The sequence below is a fragment of the Mastomys coucha genome, unplaced genomic scaffold, assembly GCF_008632895.1.
Source record: "Mastomys coucha isolate ucsf_1 unplaced genomic scaffold, UCSF_Mcou_1 pScaffold18, whole genome shotgun sequence".
Classification (NCBI taxonomy): domain Eukaryota; kingdom Metazoa; phylum Chordata; class Mammalia; order Rodentia; family Muridae; genus Mastomys; species Mastomys coucha.
The window spans coordinates 17821025-17842564 of NW_022196900.1; the positions used below are offsets into that span (position 1 = coordinate 17821025).

The 21540-nt window shown below is 45.4% G+C and overlaps 1 protein-coding gene across 6 annotated transcripts in view; it reads right to left on the reverse strand.

The window, feature by feature from the left end:
* The window catches only part of Epb41l4b (erythrocyte membrane protein band 4.1 like 4B), a 161192-nt gene that overhangs the window by 63277 nt on the left and 76375 nt on the right, over nucleotides 1–21540 (reverse strand). For 5 of the 6 annotated variants that reach the window (XM_031377458.1, XM_031377456.1, XM_031377455.1 and 2 more), the window contains exons 13-15: nucleotides 20725–20755; nucleotides 17598–17631; nucleotides 13773–13837 (exon numbers count right to left, since the gene is read on the reverse strand). In XM_031377458.1, coding sequence (XP_031233318.1) covers nucleotides 13773–13837; nucleotides 17598–17631; nucleotides 20725–20755 — 130 coding nt within the window. Of the gene's footprint in view, nucleotides 1–10702; nucleotides 12274–13772; nucleotides 13838–17597; nucleotides 17632–20724; nucleotides 20756–21540 lie in introns of those variants that run through there. The other variant, XM_031377460.1, reaches the window with a different exon arrangement.

A 21540-nucleotide genomic window follows, 5' to 3' on the forward strand; every position in this document is an offset into this window, starting at 1 on the left:
GACAAGTCTTACTCTGTAAACCAAGCTGGCCTTAAACTCACAGAGATCCATTTGCTTGTCTTCCAAGTTCTGAGATTAAAGGGGTGAGCCACCCCTCTCCTTGTTACATTTTAAAATGTGGTTTAGATTTCTTTATATAGACCCCTTTACTGGTAGAGGGGAATTTCCCCAAATTATAATTCTTTTAAGAAAATTTCCAAATAATCAACTTTCCAAATTAATTCTATTACCACAAATGATGTGTGACTCTATATTCAATAGGGGCCTGTTGATTCAATTAATGTCTTAGCATCCTGGAGTCAAATGTCATTTCCAACATAGCAGTATGTGAGGGAGCGTAAATGTCTAGTAAATGCTTGTCTAATGAACTTGTTCCAATGCATTAGATTTTAATTTTCTTAGGTAATTTCCAAGTATTTACTCGTAAAGGTCTCACTTTGTTTATGAGTTCCATAGTTGCTTATAACTACATTAACTTACTTTTGCAAATCGTAGGGTAAAATACCACTCAACTTGGGGACAACTAGAAGATTCCATGACACTATATGATCCAGCATAGGATAGACACATTCACCTTTCAATTGGTGAAATCAATTTTTTTTTTCGGGACAGGGTTTCTCTGTATATCCCTGGTTGTTCTGGAACTCACTCTGTAGACCAGGCTGGTCTCGAACTCAGAGATCCACCTGCTTCTGCCTCCCAAGTGCTGGGATTAAAGGCGTGAGCCACCACCGCCCAGCGATGAAATCAATTATTACAACTGATTTCAATGAATGGCTTAAGTACTTGGTACTTGACATTTTTCTCTCAGAAAATGCATTTTGCCCTGGTGTCATCCTTCCTAATGTCTGTCTTTGTGAGTCCCTGTATGTGCATGTGTGTGTGTTTGCATATGTATGTGCACTTGCATAGGTACACACGAGCCACTAAGGTGGTACCAAGCTGCGAGGAGAGGCTGCATATGATTTTGTGGGGAGATCTCAAGTGGTAGTAATTTCAGATCCTCCAAGTCTAGTCCAGTGAATGACCATTTCATGAACTCCCTCTTGCTCGGGGGCCCATGACCGAGAGCTGGTTCAATATCTTTTGTCCTTAAAATAAATGCTCCATCTGAGTTGCTCTGCGTATGGTGTTACTTCTAATGCATATATATTAGTGGTTTGAAAGAAAATGGCCCTCATATGTCCATAGAGAGTGGCACTATTAGGAGGTATGATCTTGTTTTTGCAGGTGTGTTCCCAGGGGGTGGACTCTGAGGTCTCAGAAGCTCATGTCTGTCCAATGTGTCAATTTTACCTCTTGCTGCCTGCTGATCCAGATATGTAGAATTCTCAGCTCCTTCTCCAGCACCATGTCTGCCTACATGCCATTATGCTTCACTCCTTGATGATAGTAGACTAAACCTCTGAACCTGTAGGCCAGCCCCAATTGGATGTTTTCCTTTATAAGAGTTGCAGTGGTCATGGTGTCTTTTTACAGGAATGAAACCCTAACTAAGACAACATCCAAGCTGGGTGGTGGTGGCGCACGCCTTTAATCCCAGCACTTGGGAGGCAGAGGCAGGCGGATTTCTGAGTTCCAGACCAGCCTGGTCTACAGAGTGAGTACCAGGACAGCCAGAGCTACACAGAGAAACCCTGTCTCAAAAAACCAAACCAAAACAAAAAAAAAAAACCAAAAAGACAGCATCCAAGAGTATTTTTCCTTCTTGGTTTCTTTAGTCTTTTCTATATCCCACTGTCTCTGCTCTTTGCTTTAAGTGAAATTTTCCTTCTGGAGAAAAGCAGCAGGAACACACTTCCACCAGTGGCTGCTTTAAGAGTCCCCATTACACAGCAGCCCTCAAGGAGTCATAATACAATTCATCCCTGTCTGGGCCGCTAGAGTGTAAAAGATAGATAAATAGATAGATAGATAGATAGATAGATAGATAGATAGATAGATAGATAGATAGGTAGGTAGGTAGGTAGGTAGGTAGGCAGGCAGACAGACAGACAGACAGACAGACAGACAGATCTTCTAAACAGCCCATCCCTTAGCATCCTGGTTACCCTGAGCCACAGGAGAATGGGTCATGAGCTGGAAAGAATATTTTTCCAATCCTCAGACACCATCCAGTTCACTGGATGGTTGGAATTAAAACATGATTCATTTCAAATAAAGTTCAGGTTAGACAGATAAAATATGCAATGGGTGGAGGGCAGGCTTTCGACACTGTAATTATCAGACATACCACTGTGAGCTGAAACTGGAGCCGAAACCCGCATATGTGTTTCTGAGGCGACATAAACAGGCATGAGTGTGCTTTGGTATTCATTAGTGTACGGAAATCTCAAGTAAGACTCTGTCCCTTCCCCAGGTCTCCAGGCTCTTTAGCAGTGTCTATATGAAGCATCCTTAGCCTTTGTGGCCAGATACTGGCTGGGTTTCAGGGCTTTTGGCTTAATTGCTTTTATTACAGTTGCAAAATTCATCATTCAGCCAGAGAAGGAGGCTGGCTGGGTCATTAGCACAGCAACTCTCGCTGATGAGGTCTTAGCCACCAAAAAGGATGTTCAAGCTATCCCTTCAGGCAGGGAGTGATTAGGTGGGATTCTGTGGGGTGCGACTCTAATTATTCTAACCCCTTTTAGTGGGTTGCCTAGACAACTATTGTGATGTTTTTTAAGAGCTGCAGTCTTCTCTCCATTAAAACCATTCACAGCCTTGGGATGCACCAGCAATTTTGGACCGGGTCTATCAGAAATGTAATCATAAGCAGGAGGTCCATCCCGGTCAAATGCACAGGCAGGTCACCACATCTGAGTGGGTAGTAGTCTGAGTGGAAAGCTTTCAACAGAGACCTTAGCAAGAAAGGAAGCGCAGACACTAGAAATCAATTCCCTAATCTCAGCTACTTTTATCTCGTCTGTGTTCCCCCCTTCAGCTCTCCAGGGTGACGGCATGCTGATGGTCATCTGAATGTCTGGAAACCAATTTCAAGAAAGGTCTAGTAACAATCAATAACCCCCAGCTTTCTTTTTCTCATTATGAAAAATGCAAAGAGGGCATGCTTAATGTTGATTAAGCAACCTAAACTTGTACATATGCGCATACTTATGTGTGTGCATGCATGTCTGCAAATGCATGTGTGTGCATGTACTAGCTGGCCAGCAAACCTTAGGGATCTGCTTATTTCCACCTCCCCATTACAAGCATGTACCACCATGCTTGCCTCTTTTATATGAGTCTGGGAATCCAAACTCAGGTCTTTATGCCTGCCTGGCAAGCACTTTACAACTGATCTTGATTAAAGAGCATGGAGGAAGAACAGATGATTCGGAGGATCACAGAAAAATCAAGTTCACAAGTTCAAGGCCAGCCTAAGCTTAGGGAGTTTTGGGCCATCATTGGCTGTATAGTAAGACTAAAATAAATAAAAACAAAGTAAACAGTGAACCGGGCACAACCTTGTTCACTGACAAATACAATCAAGACAGACATTCTGGCTTTTATCCATTGGACTAATAAAAATGGTTAAAAAGCTAGCAATGGCTTTGTGAGCATGCTTCCCTCTGTCACAACACCTATATGTAGAGGGTAAGAACACATGACATCCCCTTAGGGGGAAGAGCAACATAAAAGTGCTCAAATTATAATGCAGACACCTTTTGGCTCAGCAAGTCTACTCTCTGGGGATTTATTCTATAGAGTTCATTTGTTCAAGTGCACAAACAAAATGCCTAGCATACAATTATCGTCGACAGTTGATGCAGCTTGTATGCCTATCAGTTTTGACTGGTTAAGTAAACACATGTGCTTCTTTATATGTAAGACTGGCTTGAGATTGATAAGAAATGCAGCTCAGAACTAGAAAGCTGAGGAATAAAAAGAAGTCACTTAGATAGAGGCTTAAAAATTATCTTTGTGTGTATCTTTGTGCTATGCATGAATATAACATGGCACCCATGTGGAGGTTAGAGGACAACCTCGGGTATCAGTCTACACCTTCCGCCTTGAGATGGGGTCTCCTTAGTTTCTGTGGCATATGAAAGGTTACTTAGCTGGCAAGCTTCTGGGGATTCTCCCATCTCTGCCTCCCACCTTGACATAGGAGTACAGAGATTTTATATGTATGCCACTTTATTTGGCTTTCCATGGCTCCGGGGATCAAAACTGAAGTCCTTATAATTATGTGGCAAGCACTTTATCCACTGAACCATCGCCTTAGTAACTGAGTTTTTACCAAACCAAACATTGTGCATTGACTGTTTAAAAATATAGCACAATGGTTCCCTTTATTACAAAGTTTGTGTGTGGGCATGCACATATGTAGTGTGTGTGTGTGTGTGTGTGTACATATGTGTAAAAGCCAGAGGTCAATGTTGGGTGTCTGCCTCAGTTGCTCTCCACCTTAGTCTTTCGCTGAGCCTGGAGCTCACTGACACAGCCAGGCTGGCTGGATAGTGACTGCTCCAGAAATCCTCCTCCTCTCCCCACTTCCCCCCCAGCACTTGGCTGCAGACAGGCCCCGCTGAGCTCTGCTTTTACACAGGTACATAGGCTCCTAACACAGCTTGCCATGTTTGCATGACAGGTACTTTACCAACCGAGCCATTCCCTCAGCTCTCTTATTGCTGCTCTCTGTTCAGTATACTAACAGGGCAAAACTTTCTCTACTTTGTCTGAGATAAAACTCTGAACTAGATAATTTGGGAACTACACAGACACTTTAAACTCTCTAAACTTTCAAGACCTACTGGAGCAGTGGAATGCATTCTGAGCCCTCACCTACTCTTCACCCTGTGTCAGCTTTGCCATTTACAACAGCATTGTTGGCAAACACTGGGCTGGCAGTTATCCCCTAGGACCCGCAGACAGAAATATCATTTCTATTTCTCCTTTTATCCCTCCTCAAAAGATCCCCATGGTATTTCTGCTCTTACCCTGGCTGTTTCAAAGAGAGGTGTCTTTCTGCACTGTGAACCGTCTTTCATTTATCTTTCCTCTAGAACCAGGCATCCCTCTCTGTTGCTAAACTTAGAACACACAGCTCCCCCTTTGGCCCAGAAGACACACCATTTCTTGTGCTAAACACTATCTTTGTTCTTTTTCTGTTCACATGGACTGCCAAGGTGTTACTGTTCAAAACCCACTGAAAATTGCAAGCAGACAGCCTTAGACACTGTGCACAACACTTTGATGAGGTATTATTTGTGTGGTGTGTGTGTGTGGGCGAAGATATCAGAGGTGTTATAAATGTGTGCTTGGAAATGTGTATTGAGGCCAGAGGTAAAGGACAAAAGCCATCATTTTTAACCTTGTTTTTGGAGACAGGGTTTCTTACTGAACTTGGACTTCCCAGTTTAACTGGCTGACTATCCAATGAGCCCTGGAGATCTGTCTCTGCCCTGCCCCCACCCCAGGAATGTTACAGATCTACACCCTGTCCAGCTTTCTACATGCAAGGTGTGTTATATTAGTAAACTGTCTTATGTCATTTGAGCTCACGAACAAGCTGGCTCTGGAAATAGAGTTTGCCCCCTCCCATCCTAGACCTGAGCGTGTAGTGTCCTCTGAGACACCTTGTCCAGGAATGGGCTGTACCTCCCTTGACTCTAACTGGGAGGAAAGAGAACAGCAAATCGTCCCAAGAGTAAAACCACAGTGTCCTTGAGAAAAGCTAGAAGACAAATTACATCCGAAAGATGTTACTATTCTTGGTCCCACGACATGAAAGATGCCTACAGTGGAAAAAGAGAAGCCAGGAGTTGTGCAGTAGGGAGCTCACCGAGGGAAAGCCCCATCAGTAGCCCAGCTGTCTCAATCTCCCTAAGCATCCACGTGATGCTACCTGAATCTGGAGGTGACACTTGCCAGAGACTGTCTCTCCTGGGACCTCCAGCTGGCTGCCTTCATGGCTTCCCCCATTGGCTTGTATTAGGTATTTGTAAGCCCTTGGTGTGATGATGTTATTATTCTGCTGGTTTTTTTTGTTCTCTTTCCTGGTAGCCTCACGGGAGGGACTATTAGGACCTACGGCTGCTCCCTTGTCAGTTTCTGCTAGATGGTTTTAGTCTCAGGGTTCATATTGTGCCCTCTATTTGCTGTTTCTACCTATCCGTCACTTGTTACTTATTCTTTTACTTTTGAGTGCTATGTGCTCAATAAACTCACTCATTTGAAATGCGAAGAATGGCTGTCATAGACCACCCTCCAGACCATGAACATGGCGGGGGTAGGGGGTGGCCAGCAACCCAAACTCAGGTCTTCAAGATCACACAACAGGCACTGACCGAGCCATCTCCGCAGACCTGATTTAAGTCCCTTAACAAAACATTGTTACATTTCTTTTTTGAATGAGGAAAATGAGACAAATTGGAAAAAATGGCAAAAGTCACATGGCTGGTGACAAAGCTGGGGTTCGAAGCCTGTTACTCCAAAGTTCCCATATTTTACCTCACCAGAGACCTGTAAGCCTATTTCCCCAGGACAACCAGAATATCACACTGTGGGCCTCCGGTCTGTCTTTCATCTAGCTTGAAATGTCCTGTCATCAAGCTTCTATAATCTTGCACCTGTTTCCAAGAACAGGCTTTTGTTCTGAGACAGGTCCTTAGATAGTGTGGCCACCCTTGTCTAGTGGTTGGACATGATCAGTACCCTGTCTCTGGAGGAGGGCAGAACAATGTCCAGGAAATGGTCTACTACTGATACACACCCCAGGGGTCCATTCACTTACTCTTAAGCATTACGACTACTTCATATATATATTATATATAATATATAATTTAAGTAGTCATAATGCTTTTATATTATATATGTATACATATATAATAATTAATATATATGTATATATGCATATATACATATATAATGTATATGTATATATATATTCCCTCCCTTGCTACTGATGTAAGTTAAAATTGAACCATCAAATCAAGAAATGGCATTAACCAAGAGAAGCTTCCACCACCATCACCCTACTCCCATTCACCCTCACTCCTTGTGGTGATAGTTAAAATCTAAGTTCTAAGCCCGAAGTCCTAAGCCCGGTATAGTGATTCATGCTCTTAATTCCAGCACTCAGGCAGAGGCAGGTGTACCTCTGTGAGTTTGAGGACAGTCTGGTCCACACAGAGTTCCAGGACAGGTGGTCTATGTAGAGAAACTCTACCTTTAAATTAAAATAAAAAAAAAAAAGTCTTATCAGCAACTATTTAAATAGAGCTCAGCATTTTAAAAGAAGTTTATTTTTGTAAACATGTTTTAACGCCATGTGTGTGTAGGTGCCCACAGAGACCAGAACAGGGCACTGGATCCTTTGGAATTAGTGTTAGAGGGAGTTGTAGATTGCTCTAGGTGGGTGCTGGGAACCAAATCTGGGTCCTCTGAAAAAGCAGCAAGAATTCTTACCCACTAAGCCATCTCTGTAAGACCAAAGCTCAACATTGCTGAATAAGTTGTCTGAGCTATCATTTGGTTCCTAATTTGGAGAGAAGTAGGCCTATTTGCAGAATTATTGATTTCTTCTTGCCTAGGCTCAGCTGAGCGCCAGTTTTGTGTTTGTTTGCCCTTTAGACACTCCAGGGGCTCCTTAAAATGTGCCAGTTTTCCTTAACAACAGCTGGCTTTTCTCTGTCTGACCCCCACACCCAGACCCCCTGGCCTGTGTTTGCTCACTGCCTCCTGGTGGGAGATGCCAAAGCCAGTCATCCTGGGCCAATCTGTGGTATTTACCCGAGCACTTGGGAAACTTGGCCAGTCAGGGAATTGACTTAGAGCTTGGTTTGAGAACTATTGATCTAAAAAGATCAATATGGCTGCCCAGAGAGTTCTTTGATGAACTCAGATTTTAAAGAACTAGGTAAAAGCTGCGAAGTCAAGGGCGCCTAACCGCCTGGCCCTGTTATTTGTCGTGTCCCAAGCTGGACCCAGGAGGCTGGAGTCACTGACCTGGAAAGACGGTGGTTGGTTTTAACAGGCAAGAGAATCAGAAGGGACCCCACCCCCACCCCCCAGCCCTGTCCTCACTCCACCTTTGCTGCTAAAGAGAAGAATCTTCTATGGGAATCCTTGAGCAGTGAAGCACACAAGACAGTTCTGAATGCATCATGGAACCAACCAGCAGACTTTCAAGACCACTGTAACAACCATGAGCTACATCAGCTCACTGTTACATAAGGGTCCACAGAGCCATGAAGACTAGTTAAGCTTGTGAATTTCAAAACCAGAATAAGTTCATTAGTTGTGGGAAAGCAAGTTTGATGTTGCTTGCAGCTGATGGTTAAAAACAAACAAAAACAAACAAACAAACAAAACACATATGAATTGCTGGGAAGATGTGGGACATCTCCCACAAGGATGCGCCACTATAAATAATACTGCATCTCTGCTCCTTTGAAAATGGAGAATGAGTTGAGGGAAGTAGCTGTAGATAGGCTACTGGACCAGAGTGGAATGAGGCGTGGAGGAGGGGCACGGTGGAGGTTACAGTGGTTCTCATATAGATGGAGGTCATGATGGTTATGTTATAGATGGTTATAATGGTTCTGGCTATAGATGGAGTTCCTAACCCCAGGTGGGTGTAGGCAGCTCTAGCCTGGATGACAGGGATGGTAATGGAGACAGACAAGAGTTACCACAGACAGTAGGGATGACTGTGGAGTGCCACTAGGCTGTTGGCTAGAAAGGCAGGCCTCTAGTCAGCCGCTAGACCTCAATGGAGTGAACTGCACTATAATCTAATAGTCTCGCTGAGATGTAGATCAACACAGTGAGGACAGCCATGAGGTATGATAGCCCAGAGGCTGGCACTTACCTGTTGTATGACATGTAGGTACTGCTTGCCTGAACCCCATCAGTAACAACACGCTATTACCCACCTTTCAGAGTGGCCAGGAAGATAAAGCAACACACTCAGAGCGTGAAATTGTCCATTAACCCCTCTGTACGACTATAGGTCACTATCCACCTAATGGGGTTTCCGACGTCAGATGGTCACACCACTGCCCTGCTCACCATTACACCAATGGTTCAAGTGAGACACGCTGGATAGTGTGTACACATGGTGAAGCTGGATCCGTGAATGACACGGTGGCTCATGTCCTACTCAAAATGTGATGCTCCAGACTGGATATGGTACATCAGTACCCTCCAGACCAGACTGGAGATGATCTATCATTGCCTGTTACCGGGTTAGAAATTCCCTTTCAAATGAATCCATTCTCTAAGCAGACATCCATTGAGTACCTGCTATCTGTCAGGCACTGGGAACAAAGGCAAAGCTTGTACTGAGGAGTCGGAGGCTCCAAGATGAGATGAACAAAAGAGGCTGTTTCAATACAAAGTTGTGAGTACAATGTTCCCATGTCTGGGGGTGGAGGGGAGGCAGTAGTAGAACACAGAACACAGAAATTAACCCAATTTGCAGAGGTGAGGGCTGTCAAGAGAGTCCCTGGAGAAGATGACGTCTGAGCGGAGGCTTAGAGGCTAAGCAGGAGCTGGAAGTGACAGGATTCTCTGTGGAAGGAAGCGCTTGCAGGGTACAGTCATGAGGTGTGATGCGAGCAGTTTGCTATTACTGTTCCAACAGACGGGTGAGGAGTCAGAATGGACTAGAGCAAAGAGACAGAGGTGCAGTGCCCAGCCCACCCTGGACACTTCAGATACGGCTGCAGAAAGGCAAGAGCAAGCTTGGCAAGGGTTGTGGAGATCGGAGAGCAAGAGAAGATACTCCTGCAAGATGGTGTTGGGAGGAATCGTGAAGAAAGCCAAGTTAAGCAGAACCATGGGCTGCCTGGAGATGGGCGGCAAGGCAGAGGAAGAGTTGTGGCTGATATTCACCTATATTCTTTGCCCTTAGCAAGAGGGAACTTGAGAGGGAAGGAAAGTTGTGTATTCCAGGAGTGGCGATCAAAGATAAATTTGACTTTTGTCATGTGGAGTTTGAACTGTGCATGGGACATCCACACTGAAGTGTCAGGGTAGAAAGTGTTGAGCTGCTTTTGGAGTCAACAGCATTATGAAATTTGACAGAATGAGGTGATTCTCGGAGATTTGTTAGTGAGAAAAATAGGGAGCACAGAAGAGACCCCTGAGCAACACCAATCCCCAACAGGGACAGAAAAACAAGGCCGCAAGAACAGTCACCATGCAGCAGACAAAGGTCACCAAGATGAAGAATGGAAAGTGTCCACATCACAGCCAGAATGCCCCATGTCAGCAGCTAGCTAAGTCCACCCTTCAGCAGTTTAAGCAGAAAGCTTTGATGGAGGGCACTGGATCTTCTTTAAGAGGCCACAGACACAGCCAAGAAGAGGTAAGCAACCACGAGAACATGTACCCTTCACCATAGGACTGCTATCAGGGAACATCCAGATAGCACTCTGCTCTGCTTACACCTGGAGACAGGGAGGTATTGCAGCCTCTTCCAGAAGCGCACCAGGGGAATCCCCCCAGCCACCGTACCTATAGGAGCCTCAGTGAAGGATGGTATTGTCCCAACCTCATAACTGAAGGTTCACCTTCGGACACCCCGGTCAACTGCACCATGAGTGGGATCAAAGGGAGGCTTCTGTGCAGAAGAATCAATGGAAGTGAAGATGGAGTCCAAAAAAACCAAAAACAAACAAACAACCCCCCCCCAAAAAAACAAAGGTAGGAATAATCTTTATTACTTGGAGACACATTGTAAAAATAAAAAAAAATGTTAGCAGTAAGATGAAGAGACCCAGAACACGTTTATTCAGAGGCAGTCCATACAATGGGGATCAGAACACCTGCTGAAATGGAACACACACGTAAACATGCATCTTGTGGAGAGTTTATAGGTAGGTGGTTACTCCCCTGTGCAAGTGTGCAGAGGATTCCCTCCTCTTCAAGAGACTTTCATAGAACCAAAAAGGCCAGCTTTTAGCAACAGAAGATGTTATAAACACATGCTCAAGGGCTTAAAAGGAACCAAATTATAATCACATATATCAAAGTGACACAAAATTAACTGATTGCACAGAAACACAAACGGAAGAGCATCCTGGGACTGCCTATAAAGACATAACGAGGTTAGAGGCACTACTTGAATTGGGGTAAATAAATACTTTGGTACAAGTTTCACCCTAAAAGACAACATGTTGCTTTGGGGTCCTACAGAAGGAGGGGGGACCACACGCATCCCTCTGTGTAACGCAATGCTTTGGCACGACCTGCAGAAACCTGGCAGGCTCTCCTGTGCGCCCCCACTTCATCTTGACCACATGCTGCTGTTCAAAGGAGTTAAGTCTAGGATGGAATCCAGCCTCTACTCTGACAGCAATCACAATGGTGTCTTCTGAAATCACACAGGTTAGCAGCACCAATCACTGAGGCATTACAAATCATCCTTAGGTTTGAGAAGTAAATTCTAGTGAGACATGCTATGCAACTGGTGATCAGCATTGAGGCTCAATTCCACACGGGCTAACCCACTTAAAGATGGAAAACGACAAGCCTCCCTCTATTGATGGAATACCTAATGAGTTTTGTAATCTTTATTGAGCTTCTGTTACAGAAGGGGTATTACAGTTGTCCTTATGGGGAGTTAGTCTGGATGCATGCTCTCACCCGAAATGAGAAGTGAAATCTTAATAGATCACAGAATAGAAAGGACCTTGGAGATCACTTAGCCCAGCCCATTATTTTCAGGGAGGAAACGAAAACAAAGAAAAGGGAATGATGGAGCTGAGGTCACACGGCAAGGGAGGCTGGTCCCTGTCATTTTCCACTCCTACAACAGTCCCATGTGCTAAGCTATTTCCCCAAGCTTTTGGTTTTGTTGGTTTGCTTTATGTGGCCCCACTGGTTAAATGACAAAACTATCAGGTACATAGCATGATGGTAGAGACTGTGACTTCAGTTTTTAAAATCAGCATATCAAAATGATTCCTGAGCCTTTTAGCTACCTTCATTATTGAGAATGCAGTCCACAGTAAATCACGGCTATCTATGGTTGTTATGTTCAAATGTTTACACGGACACTAAAAGCACTAATGACACTTGTACAAAAACATCCATGGGATGCCAGGACGCTTCTCATGGAATGCAAAGGCACCATGGTGGTGACTGGAAGAGGCTTCAGTCTCTCAAAGTGCGGTCATGAGTTTGTCCCGGTACGTGACACTGTACGCCCCTCCTAAGTTTCTCTGGTTCTGGTCGTGGACATAGTCAAAGTGGCCGCCATCTCCACTGGCTGAGGCTTTCCAGTGTGGCCTGTCATCCTGAAAACATGGCTTGTTTTGTTTGCAGTTGGAATGGTTACTGGGAGAATGGAAGACAATTCAGAAATGAGCGAGGTCAAGCATGCATACACAAAGGAAATGGGGGGTTGGGGAGGAAAAGAGTGAGTGGGGTGCCTGATATAGAAGTAGCCTGGTGACTTCAGAAGGTTAACCACCCCCCACCCACCGCTGTGACCTGTCTACCAACTTTGAAGTTGATAAAAGCTGTTTCTGGCAAAGTCATGCTTTTGCAAGGGTGTCTGGTGGTCAGGTCAGTATAGGGAAAGCTAGATGAGGGGAAGCCCCTTTAAATCTGATGTGCATGGTTATGGTTTTAGATAGCAAATGTGGACCAATCAACTCTCCTCAGGATGCAGCCCCAGAGATGCTCTATAACACAGTGAGTGCTGAGTGCTGCCTGGGCTCCACGACAGACGGTTTAGCATGGGGCTGAGTCGTGGTTCTCAGGGGACACCCAATCCTGGCATCAGCATGGCCGTCAGGGAACCTGCTGCCTCAGGGTGAAGAATCGTTGAGGGATTGCCACAGAGGGAGACTACTCAATAGGACAGGCAATGCCGGGTAACAGTCACAAGATGACACCTCCTCTAAGCCTCACGAGTACCTAGCATGTCTGAAAAATAGACTACCTTCATCTGAGCCACACTAAGATTTAGAATTATCACCCCACTAACCTAACCTGCCCTAAAATGCTCCATGAAGATCAAAGTGTTAATACTGGAAGACTGCCCTGCTATGGCACGTGATCCCCAACAAGCTTTTGCCTAACTTGTTCAAGCCACACTTGATTCTGCTCCTCCATGCTCCCTTGGAAGCAAAGGCTCGCAGCTCCCCCTCCGCCCAGCCTGAAGTCACCAGCCATGCTTCTGAAATAGCTGGATGCAAAATGCCAATCAAGATTCATAAAAATGCAAATCTTAAGGACAAGTCTGCTCCCCAGGGGTAGCCCTGATTCCAAATAGCATGGCAGGTGCCAGGTCACTCCTAGGGCAGTGGCAGGGGGCACTGACATCCCTCTAGCCAAATTCCACTTATTGTTAACTGAGTTTCACGTGTGTTCTCACGCAAATCCTCATTGCTTGTTGTTGTCTTCAGACAATAAGCACAGAGCTGAAAATACAGACTCTCCTTTTCTGAACACTGTCACCAAAGAAAACATTGCCCTCATTCCTAAGGGGTAAAAATCCTTAAAAAAAAAAAAAAAAAAAAAAAAGGAAACAATAATTGCCACAAGTTTAATCACATTCCAAGAACATAAATTCTCAGAATAAGAAAATGTTACTTGGAAATCTTAAGCAACATCTCTGATATAAAACCAAACCAAAATATTTGTGGTTAGAACTAAAAGAAAAAAGTCTGCTATTTCACAGACTGGTCCCTTGCTTCCTCTGCTGTGAAAAACATCTGGTTTTGCCCTGGTCATGTCACCCTGAGGAGTTGTTCCTGTGGTCTGCAGTGGGGCCTTCCAGGGGACAGGAAAACTTCCCAAAGCAGGGCTCTGTAAGCTTGCAAACTCACCTGACATTTGGAGAGTGAGGGCGCCACCGGGGCTGGCTGGGGTGGACATCAGGATGGTACTGAGGCTGGAAAGGAAACACCAGACCTGATTACTCAGTGACCTTTGGATTTCAATGGCCGGCATGCTGTTGCTTTCTCCAGCAATGGCACCCACCTCAGAAGCCAAGGGGGCTATGAATAGGAAGCTGTAACCAAGCCCTGGGGGGAGGGGCGGCTGGACCTTTCCCAGGATGATCTCCTTTCTTCCTTAACAAAGGCTGGGGATTGGGGGTTGGATCCTAGGGTTTGGCTCACCAAATACCATCTCCAGAAAAGGGGCTGGGAGGCAAGGTGCCACATCTGACTCCAAGGAGTCTACCCAGAATGCCCCGGCCAGACAACACTCCTCTCACAGGAAGATGGGGTGAGTGGCTTCTCTTCAGAAGCCACTTTTGTTGTTTTTGAGATGACAACAGGCACGGGTAACAGCCTAGCTACACTGGCACACACACTGGGCTGGAAGGACAGAGTAATGAAAGTAACAGTGTCGTGAGTGCATAAACAGTAGCATCATCAGGAGGACCTATTATTTTGATGAGACTGGAGAGATGTGTGGACTGAAGGAAGGAGGATGGGAAGCTGTTCCCTAGAAGACTAGGAAACCAGTGTGATGCCTGGATGGGCCTAGCAGGGTAGCTGGCTGTCATTTCACTTCTCACCTGCAGAGGGCAGCAGCTCTGGACATTGTCAGAAGCCATGGTGTCTCAAGGCTAAACTCGCTATGGGGTAAAATTTGCTCCCCTTGACCTGAAAGTCACTTCAATTGTGCCACCATTAATCTTTTAATTATTTCTTTCCTTCCTCCTCCTTGCTCCTGCTGCTGTGGTTAATAAGCAGTGGCCTGCTTTCTGTTACAGAAGTTCTCTGCAATTCTGTTCAATGCAATCTTCAGGGCCCTGCGATGCCCTCATGCAGCCTGCCTATTCTGTATTCCAGTAGTCTTTCTTTCCTCCTGTCAGCACCCCCAGAGGATATGGTGCAGAGAGTGGGATCTGTAGGAGTATGTCTTCAGGAGGACCTCAGTCCTGACCTGATGCAACCTCCTTCTCTTTGTCTCTTTTGGGGATATCAAAAGCCAGTCATTCCCAGGCTCCACATTGAGACTCCAACAAGAGAGAATGATTAACCTACAACTGGGCCCTAGACTTTTTTGTGCTTTTAAACACACTGGATTCACCAGAAAGAACGATAGAAACTTCATCCACAGACTTGGCAAAAAAAAGAGATTCCAGAACCTTCCTTAGTATATCTCCTACTTTAATGCTAACTCAGATACTCAGTCCACAATGAGGAATGCATATGCATCTCTTTGCTTGTCACAATAACAGAAAAGAGAAGCCAAGTTTACTGGAATTTCAGGGACGATAAAGAACTATCCCACCTCAAAGGATAAGTGTCCTCATTGAGAACATGGCCACCCTTTGCAGGTGGTTGAGTCTGCCGCTGTAAGGATGAACAACGCTCCCGTGCCATCCCCTTCCCAACAACCCTTCACAGTATCATGATGTCCAGTCCACTTACATGCAAACTCTGATGGGACGGCACAGGGCGCTAGGACTGGCTAAATACAAGGAACAATATGGAAAGATCCATGACTAGAGTACTGGCAGATCTGCCACAAACAAGCACAGCCAGGATGTTCACTGGGAGCAGAATGTAAAGGGAGGCAGAAGAGGGAGGGGTCATGGTAGGTGAGCTGTCTTACTTTCTTATTTTCCTTCTCTCACCTCCAAGGGCTGGCCACCCATCAAAAGCATTTCTTTCCCTACAACACGCTAGCTGTACCGGACATCACTAAACAATAGATAGTCTGTGAATAAGAAGCCCAAAACCCTAAGGAAAATGAAAGGGGAAATTATTCCTTCCACTGGGTTCAACACTAGGAGTGTGAATTCACTCACAGAAAGAACTTCTTTAGCAACAATCTGGAACCTCCTAAGATCACAACCAATGGCAACTCGGTCATCTACAGAAATGACAGGCCAGGGAAGGGGGCAGTTAGAATGAAGTCTAACGCTGAAATCATTTATGGGACAGCACTGTGATTTGTGACATTCACAGACAGACACAAGGGAAGCTTAGCTTGCTTCAGATGCCTGTTCAGGACAAGGTTTCACACATTTGAGGTTGGTCAACAATGTGGTGCTGTGTGTGTGAGGTGACTGGGTCTTTGAGAGTATTCAGAGGGACCCTGGTGAGTTCTCCTGGACTCTCATGTACTGGCTCCCCCATCTCACCATGTAATCTCTCCCTCCACATACACTCTTGCTCTTATGCCACAAATCCCTTACCAGAGCTCAGCGGAGGCTAGTACTACTCTTGAACCTCCAAAGCTATGAATTAAATGAACTTACATTTTACTTTACAAAGTAGACAGTACTGGGTATTTTGTCACAGCAACAAGGGTGGGGGAGAAACTAATATAGGACTCCAAGTCAGGAGTGACCTTTAAGCAGGAACAAATGACCCTCTGGAAAGCAAGGCACATACATCCATTCAGAGTTACCTCAGGATCTCTGAAGCCTAACAGATGCCAAATTCCTACTCAAGTGTGTTAGGGTATGATGGTTATTTTATTAATGCTGGCTACATGGTTTTAACACAAAAAGCTGAATCCCACAGGAGCTGGGAGCTTCAACTTAAAAGCAAAGGAGGAGGAGCTGTCGATGTGGAAGATGCTGTAGCAAGCAGATAAGAGGCAAAGAACCCCAGGTGGACGAGCATGTGCAAGCAGTGGACGAGCATGGGCAAGCACAGGAACCTAAGGGTGGACAAGCATGGGCAAGCAGTGGACGAGCATGGGCAAGCAGCACTAACAGGAACCTAAGGGCTCTGGAGCTGCTGGGAGCAGAACACAGGGCTCCTGACAGGAGATGCAAGCAGATGTAAGAACTCGGGGCTGGCTGTGGAAGGCCAGATAGGACTATTCACAGCAGCTGCGGAAGACCTGGCTTGCTACATGGTGGGCTATGGAGAACTTCGGCAGTGGTGGGTGGGCAGGTAGAAGGCATAGGGCCTGGTAGGTACTGCTTTGAAGGAATACAACACTGGGCATGGAAACTGAATGTCCTGGGCCCGATGATTGACAAAATGGGTTCTAGAGATAAATGATGTCTCCACTGGTCTGAGTGGGCTTGCTATGAAAAGGGGCCGGAGGAAGGACCAAGAAAAACAAACAAACAAAAAACAACAACAAAACTGACTCTGGGCATGGTGGCCTGCACCTTTAATCCCAGCACTTAAGAGGCAGAGACAGAGGCAGATGGATCTCTGTGAGTTAAAGACTAGAACTCACTAGTCTACACATAGTGAGTTCCACGCCATCCAGAGCCAGACCCAGACTTCTTTACTGGCAGTTTTCTCATTACTTTTACACCCCACCAGGCCCAGTCATGCCCAAGAAGGCAAATGAAGGGAGAAGTGGAGTCTCCCAAATCCTTGACCAAAAATCTCCCCTGTGGATGCTTGTCTCGAGGGCTTGTGCTCACTAGGTCTGCAGCACACTTCCACAAAGGCATGCACTTGAACAATGCTAAGAGGTTGTGCCTGACCAACCAGAAACATAACTACATGTCCCTGGCACTCACAGGTTAACAAGATTAAAAACAGGCACTTCAAATGCCTGGGAGGGAGCACGGGCCAGGACAGAAGGATTTGTCTTTTAGAGTTTTCTGAAAAACAGCAGGAAGAACGAACCAAAACCTAGCGAGCATACATTGTTCCTACGTACTGTTCATCACACAAAATTCAGAAACTTTTCGAAACATCTCAAACATTGCATCTCACCTGGTAATTATGGATTTCAGGATTTGTTTTAGAGCTAGAAAGGAAAAGAAAAACATCATTTTAAAAGTTGTAAGGAGGCACGATCTACTTGACAGCTATTACAAATTCTACAGGCTCCCTACTCCAATAGGAATTTCTGTTTTAGGTCCCAGAGCTTACCAGAGACAGATATAAGTGTATAATCAAGGAAACCACAAACACCAGCTTTCACTCCTTACTTTAAGGCTCACCAGCATAAACACCCCAGTAATATGCCAAAGTGCAGCTGTGACATACGTGGCTTTCCATGCAGAGTGCAAGCCAAGCTTCAGCTCCCATCGCAGGCCCTCCCTGGCACTGCCCCGGAGGCTACAGCTCTACTGATATAGTGGAGCTTCCTGCAGTTGGAGGAAGAGGTACCAGCTTCTTCAAGACGCCTACCACAGACAGACGCTGTGGTAGGAATCACACAAGGGTCCCTCGCACATAATGGACCCTGCTGCCACTCTGAGCACTGGTGTTGGTTGGTTGTTCTCCAAGCAGAGCCTCTAGCCTGTCATCATTTAATCTCCGTAACAGAGTGATGACATTTCCTACCACCTCAATTCGCACACAAAGGAAGTTAGTTTTGACTGACAAAACTTACTAAGGATCACTGGCCAGTCAGTGGCTAAGCCAGGGTTGACTCAACATCTGCTCGGCCAGGGTTGACTCAACATCTGCTCGGACCCAAAACCTATTTTCTTCCCACCAAATTCATAAGCAAGAAATACTGTAGCTTATAATCCCCTGAGAATTAAAAGTAATCTGAGGGTCTGTGGAAAAGTTCAGAGCTCCAGTGTGATCTAATTTGATTAGAATATTAATTAGAACTACCTTGGCAAATATATAAACATATATACACACATAAATATATGTGTGGAATATATAATGAATGCATGTATATGCACAGAGAGGCATACAGACAAACAGATACACAGAGAGAAACAGAGAACTTTGTTGCATAAGGCACAAACTCAATACCTATCAGAAACCTCACAAGCGCAGAGCAATTACTGAACAGTCACCGTTGCTAGGGTAGCTGCTAGGGTGGCATGCCTGAAGTGAAGGTTTACTGCCTCTCTGACAATGGGAGGGAGGCACCTTTGTTCAGAGTCTCACACCAGGTCTGCATTTAGTTTTCAAAGAGGTCTGGTAGTAAAGCTAGGCTCTGATCCAGACCTCCTAGGCTGGACCTCAGCAGGCGGGTAAAGTGTTCTACAAGGTGTTATTTTTCCAGCAGTACGGCTGCAGTTCCCAGCACAACTACATCGGTGGTCCCCCCAGTAATTCCACTCACCAGGATCCCACAGGCTGGAAAGAGCCATTGAACGGCTGTAAACAGCAGTTATTAGCTCATTTGTTCCTAAAAGGTATATTTACTAGCAACTTTTGTGTGTGTGTGGCGATTTTTTTTTATGTTTGTTTTCATTCCCAATATATAATCTCCTCTAGATTCTAAGAGGGAACTGTCACCTTATCAGGGAAATACAAACAAAACAATCACCTCCTAAGAAAGCAAGAAATACTGTAGTTTACAATCCCAAGAATTAAAAGCAGAACCCGACTAAAAAAAATGTCACAGGAACTGCCGGGCAGTGGTGGCATACGCCTTTAATCCCAGCACTTGGGAGGCAGAGGCGGGCGATTTCTGAGTTCAAGGCCAGCCTGGTCTACAGAGTGAGTTCGAGGACAGCCAGGGCTACACAGAGAAATCCTGTCTCAAAAAACAAAACAAAACAAAACAAAACAAATCAAAACAAAACAAACAAACAAACAAAAAGTCACAGGGCTGGAGAGATGGCTCAGCAGTTAAGAGCACTGACTACTCTTCAAGAGGTTCTGAGTTCAATTCCCAGCAACCACATGGTGGCTTACAACCATCTGTAATGGGATCCAATGCACTCTTCTGGTGTGTCTGAAGACAGCAACAATTAACTCAAATACATAAATAGATAAATAAATCTCTCTTTTTAAAAAAATGTATGTCAGTTTTCAGCACACTATCTGCAGAGATCAAACTGCTAGAGACCCCGGAGACATAGGGCACACATGTGTATATATGTTTTCATATGGTCCAGGGTTTTCTTGCCCAACAGGGACATCATCAGGTAATTCCTGACACAGGCAGGATCGGGAACACTTGTGCTAGGGAAGAAGCAGCTAATTCCATCAACTATGGCAGACTCGTACTTATGAATAAAGTTTTATTAACAGCCATACTCACTTGTTTACATACTGTCTACAGCTGCTTCACTGTTGCTACAGCAGTACTGAATAGTTCTGAAAGAGATGTCATGGCCTAGAATTCAAAATACTTCCTACCTGTCCCCTGATAAGAAGCCTGTAAAGTCCCACACTGGAGATTTTCAGTCTTGTGACACACTATTTTTCTGCAGAAACTCTGTATGTGGTTTATTAATTGCTTATTACTACATGCCTATGTGCATATGTGTATATATGCCATGGTGCCCGTGTGGAGGTCAGTTCTCTCTTTCCACCCTTACATAGGTTTCAGGATTTTTTTTTTCTATGTAGCCCTGGCTGTCCTGGAACTCACTCTGTAGAGCAGGCTGGCCTCAAACTCAGAAATCCACCTGCCTCTGCCTCCCAAGAGCTGGGATTAAAGGCATGCACCACCACTGGCCGGCAGATTTAATATGAGTCCCAAGGCTTGCATAGAAAGCGTCTCTACCCACTGAAGCCCTCTGGTGGTGGTCAGCGTCTCCTAACACCTGCTAGTCAATGGATGCAGCAGCACCTGTTGCCATGGAGCCTTTGCTCAGGAGCATGGTGTTCAGTCCCCACCTCTGCCTGCCACACCACTACTGCACAGGCTGCATGCGTGCCTGCCACCTTACCACTGTGACAACAAACAGAGCGTTATGCTACTCAAACAAAGCGGCTGTTTTGCAACAAGAAAGCCTTGGAACATTCTGTTGTGTGCTTATTGACAGCTGGGAGGATGGTGTAGCCAGGCAGCAGAATAGGGAGAAAAGAGTTATCAGGTGAGTCACCTGGGTTTAATTGTATAAAGGAGAAAGTCAACATTGCAAACAAACATGGTAATTAGAGGGGGAAGCTGTGCTGGGGCGGCAGGGGTACTTACCAGAGCTGAGCAGCAATCACTGGGTTGCTCGCTGTAAAGGGAGGATAGAGTTATGCAGAACTTTCAAACATTCACCATGGACCAACACACAAGAGATACTGGACAGGGACATCTCGCTCAGGGTGCATCCCTCATCTCAAGCCGGGTGGCCCTGAACTCCAGCTACTTCCTCCCTGAGGACTTGATCAGCCAGCCCTCTCTCTAACTCGTGCTGCTTAGTCTAGGTCTCTAGGCAACTCTCAGAGCAGACTCCCAGGGCTGGGTGCACAAGTATGCAGGCACACCGGAGACAACCACAGGTCAGTCCTTACTCCTGAGGAGAATTCAGTCTGAGATGAAAAAGAAGTATAACAGGATGGAGGGTGAAATACCAGCAAGCATTTATGGGAGGACTTAAGAACAGGCATTTTTGGGCTGGAGAGATGGCTCAGCCGTTAAAGGCTAGGCTCACAACCAAAAATATAAGAACAGGCATTTTTAATGAGGCAGAGTCTGCATGGAAGGGGCAAATATTTATTCAACTATACTTCAATTTACATTTCTTCTTTTTGTGTGATGCTGGGAATTGAACCCACAGCCTTGCTAGCACTGAGCTATATCCCCAACTTCCTCCCACCTCCTCCACACACACTTTTCTTTTCCTTTGACAGGGGCAGAGTTTTATGTTGCTCAGGTTGGCCTCAACTACTATGTAGCCGAGGATGACCTTGAACTTCAGACCCACCTGCCTCAACCTCCCAAGAGTTGAGATTATAGGTTTTTCCAGGGTTTCATCTGTGCTAAGCAAGCACTCTACCATCCAAGCTACCTAGCCCC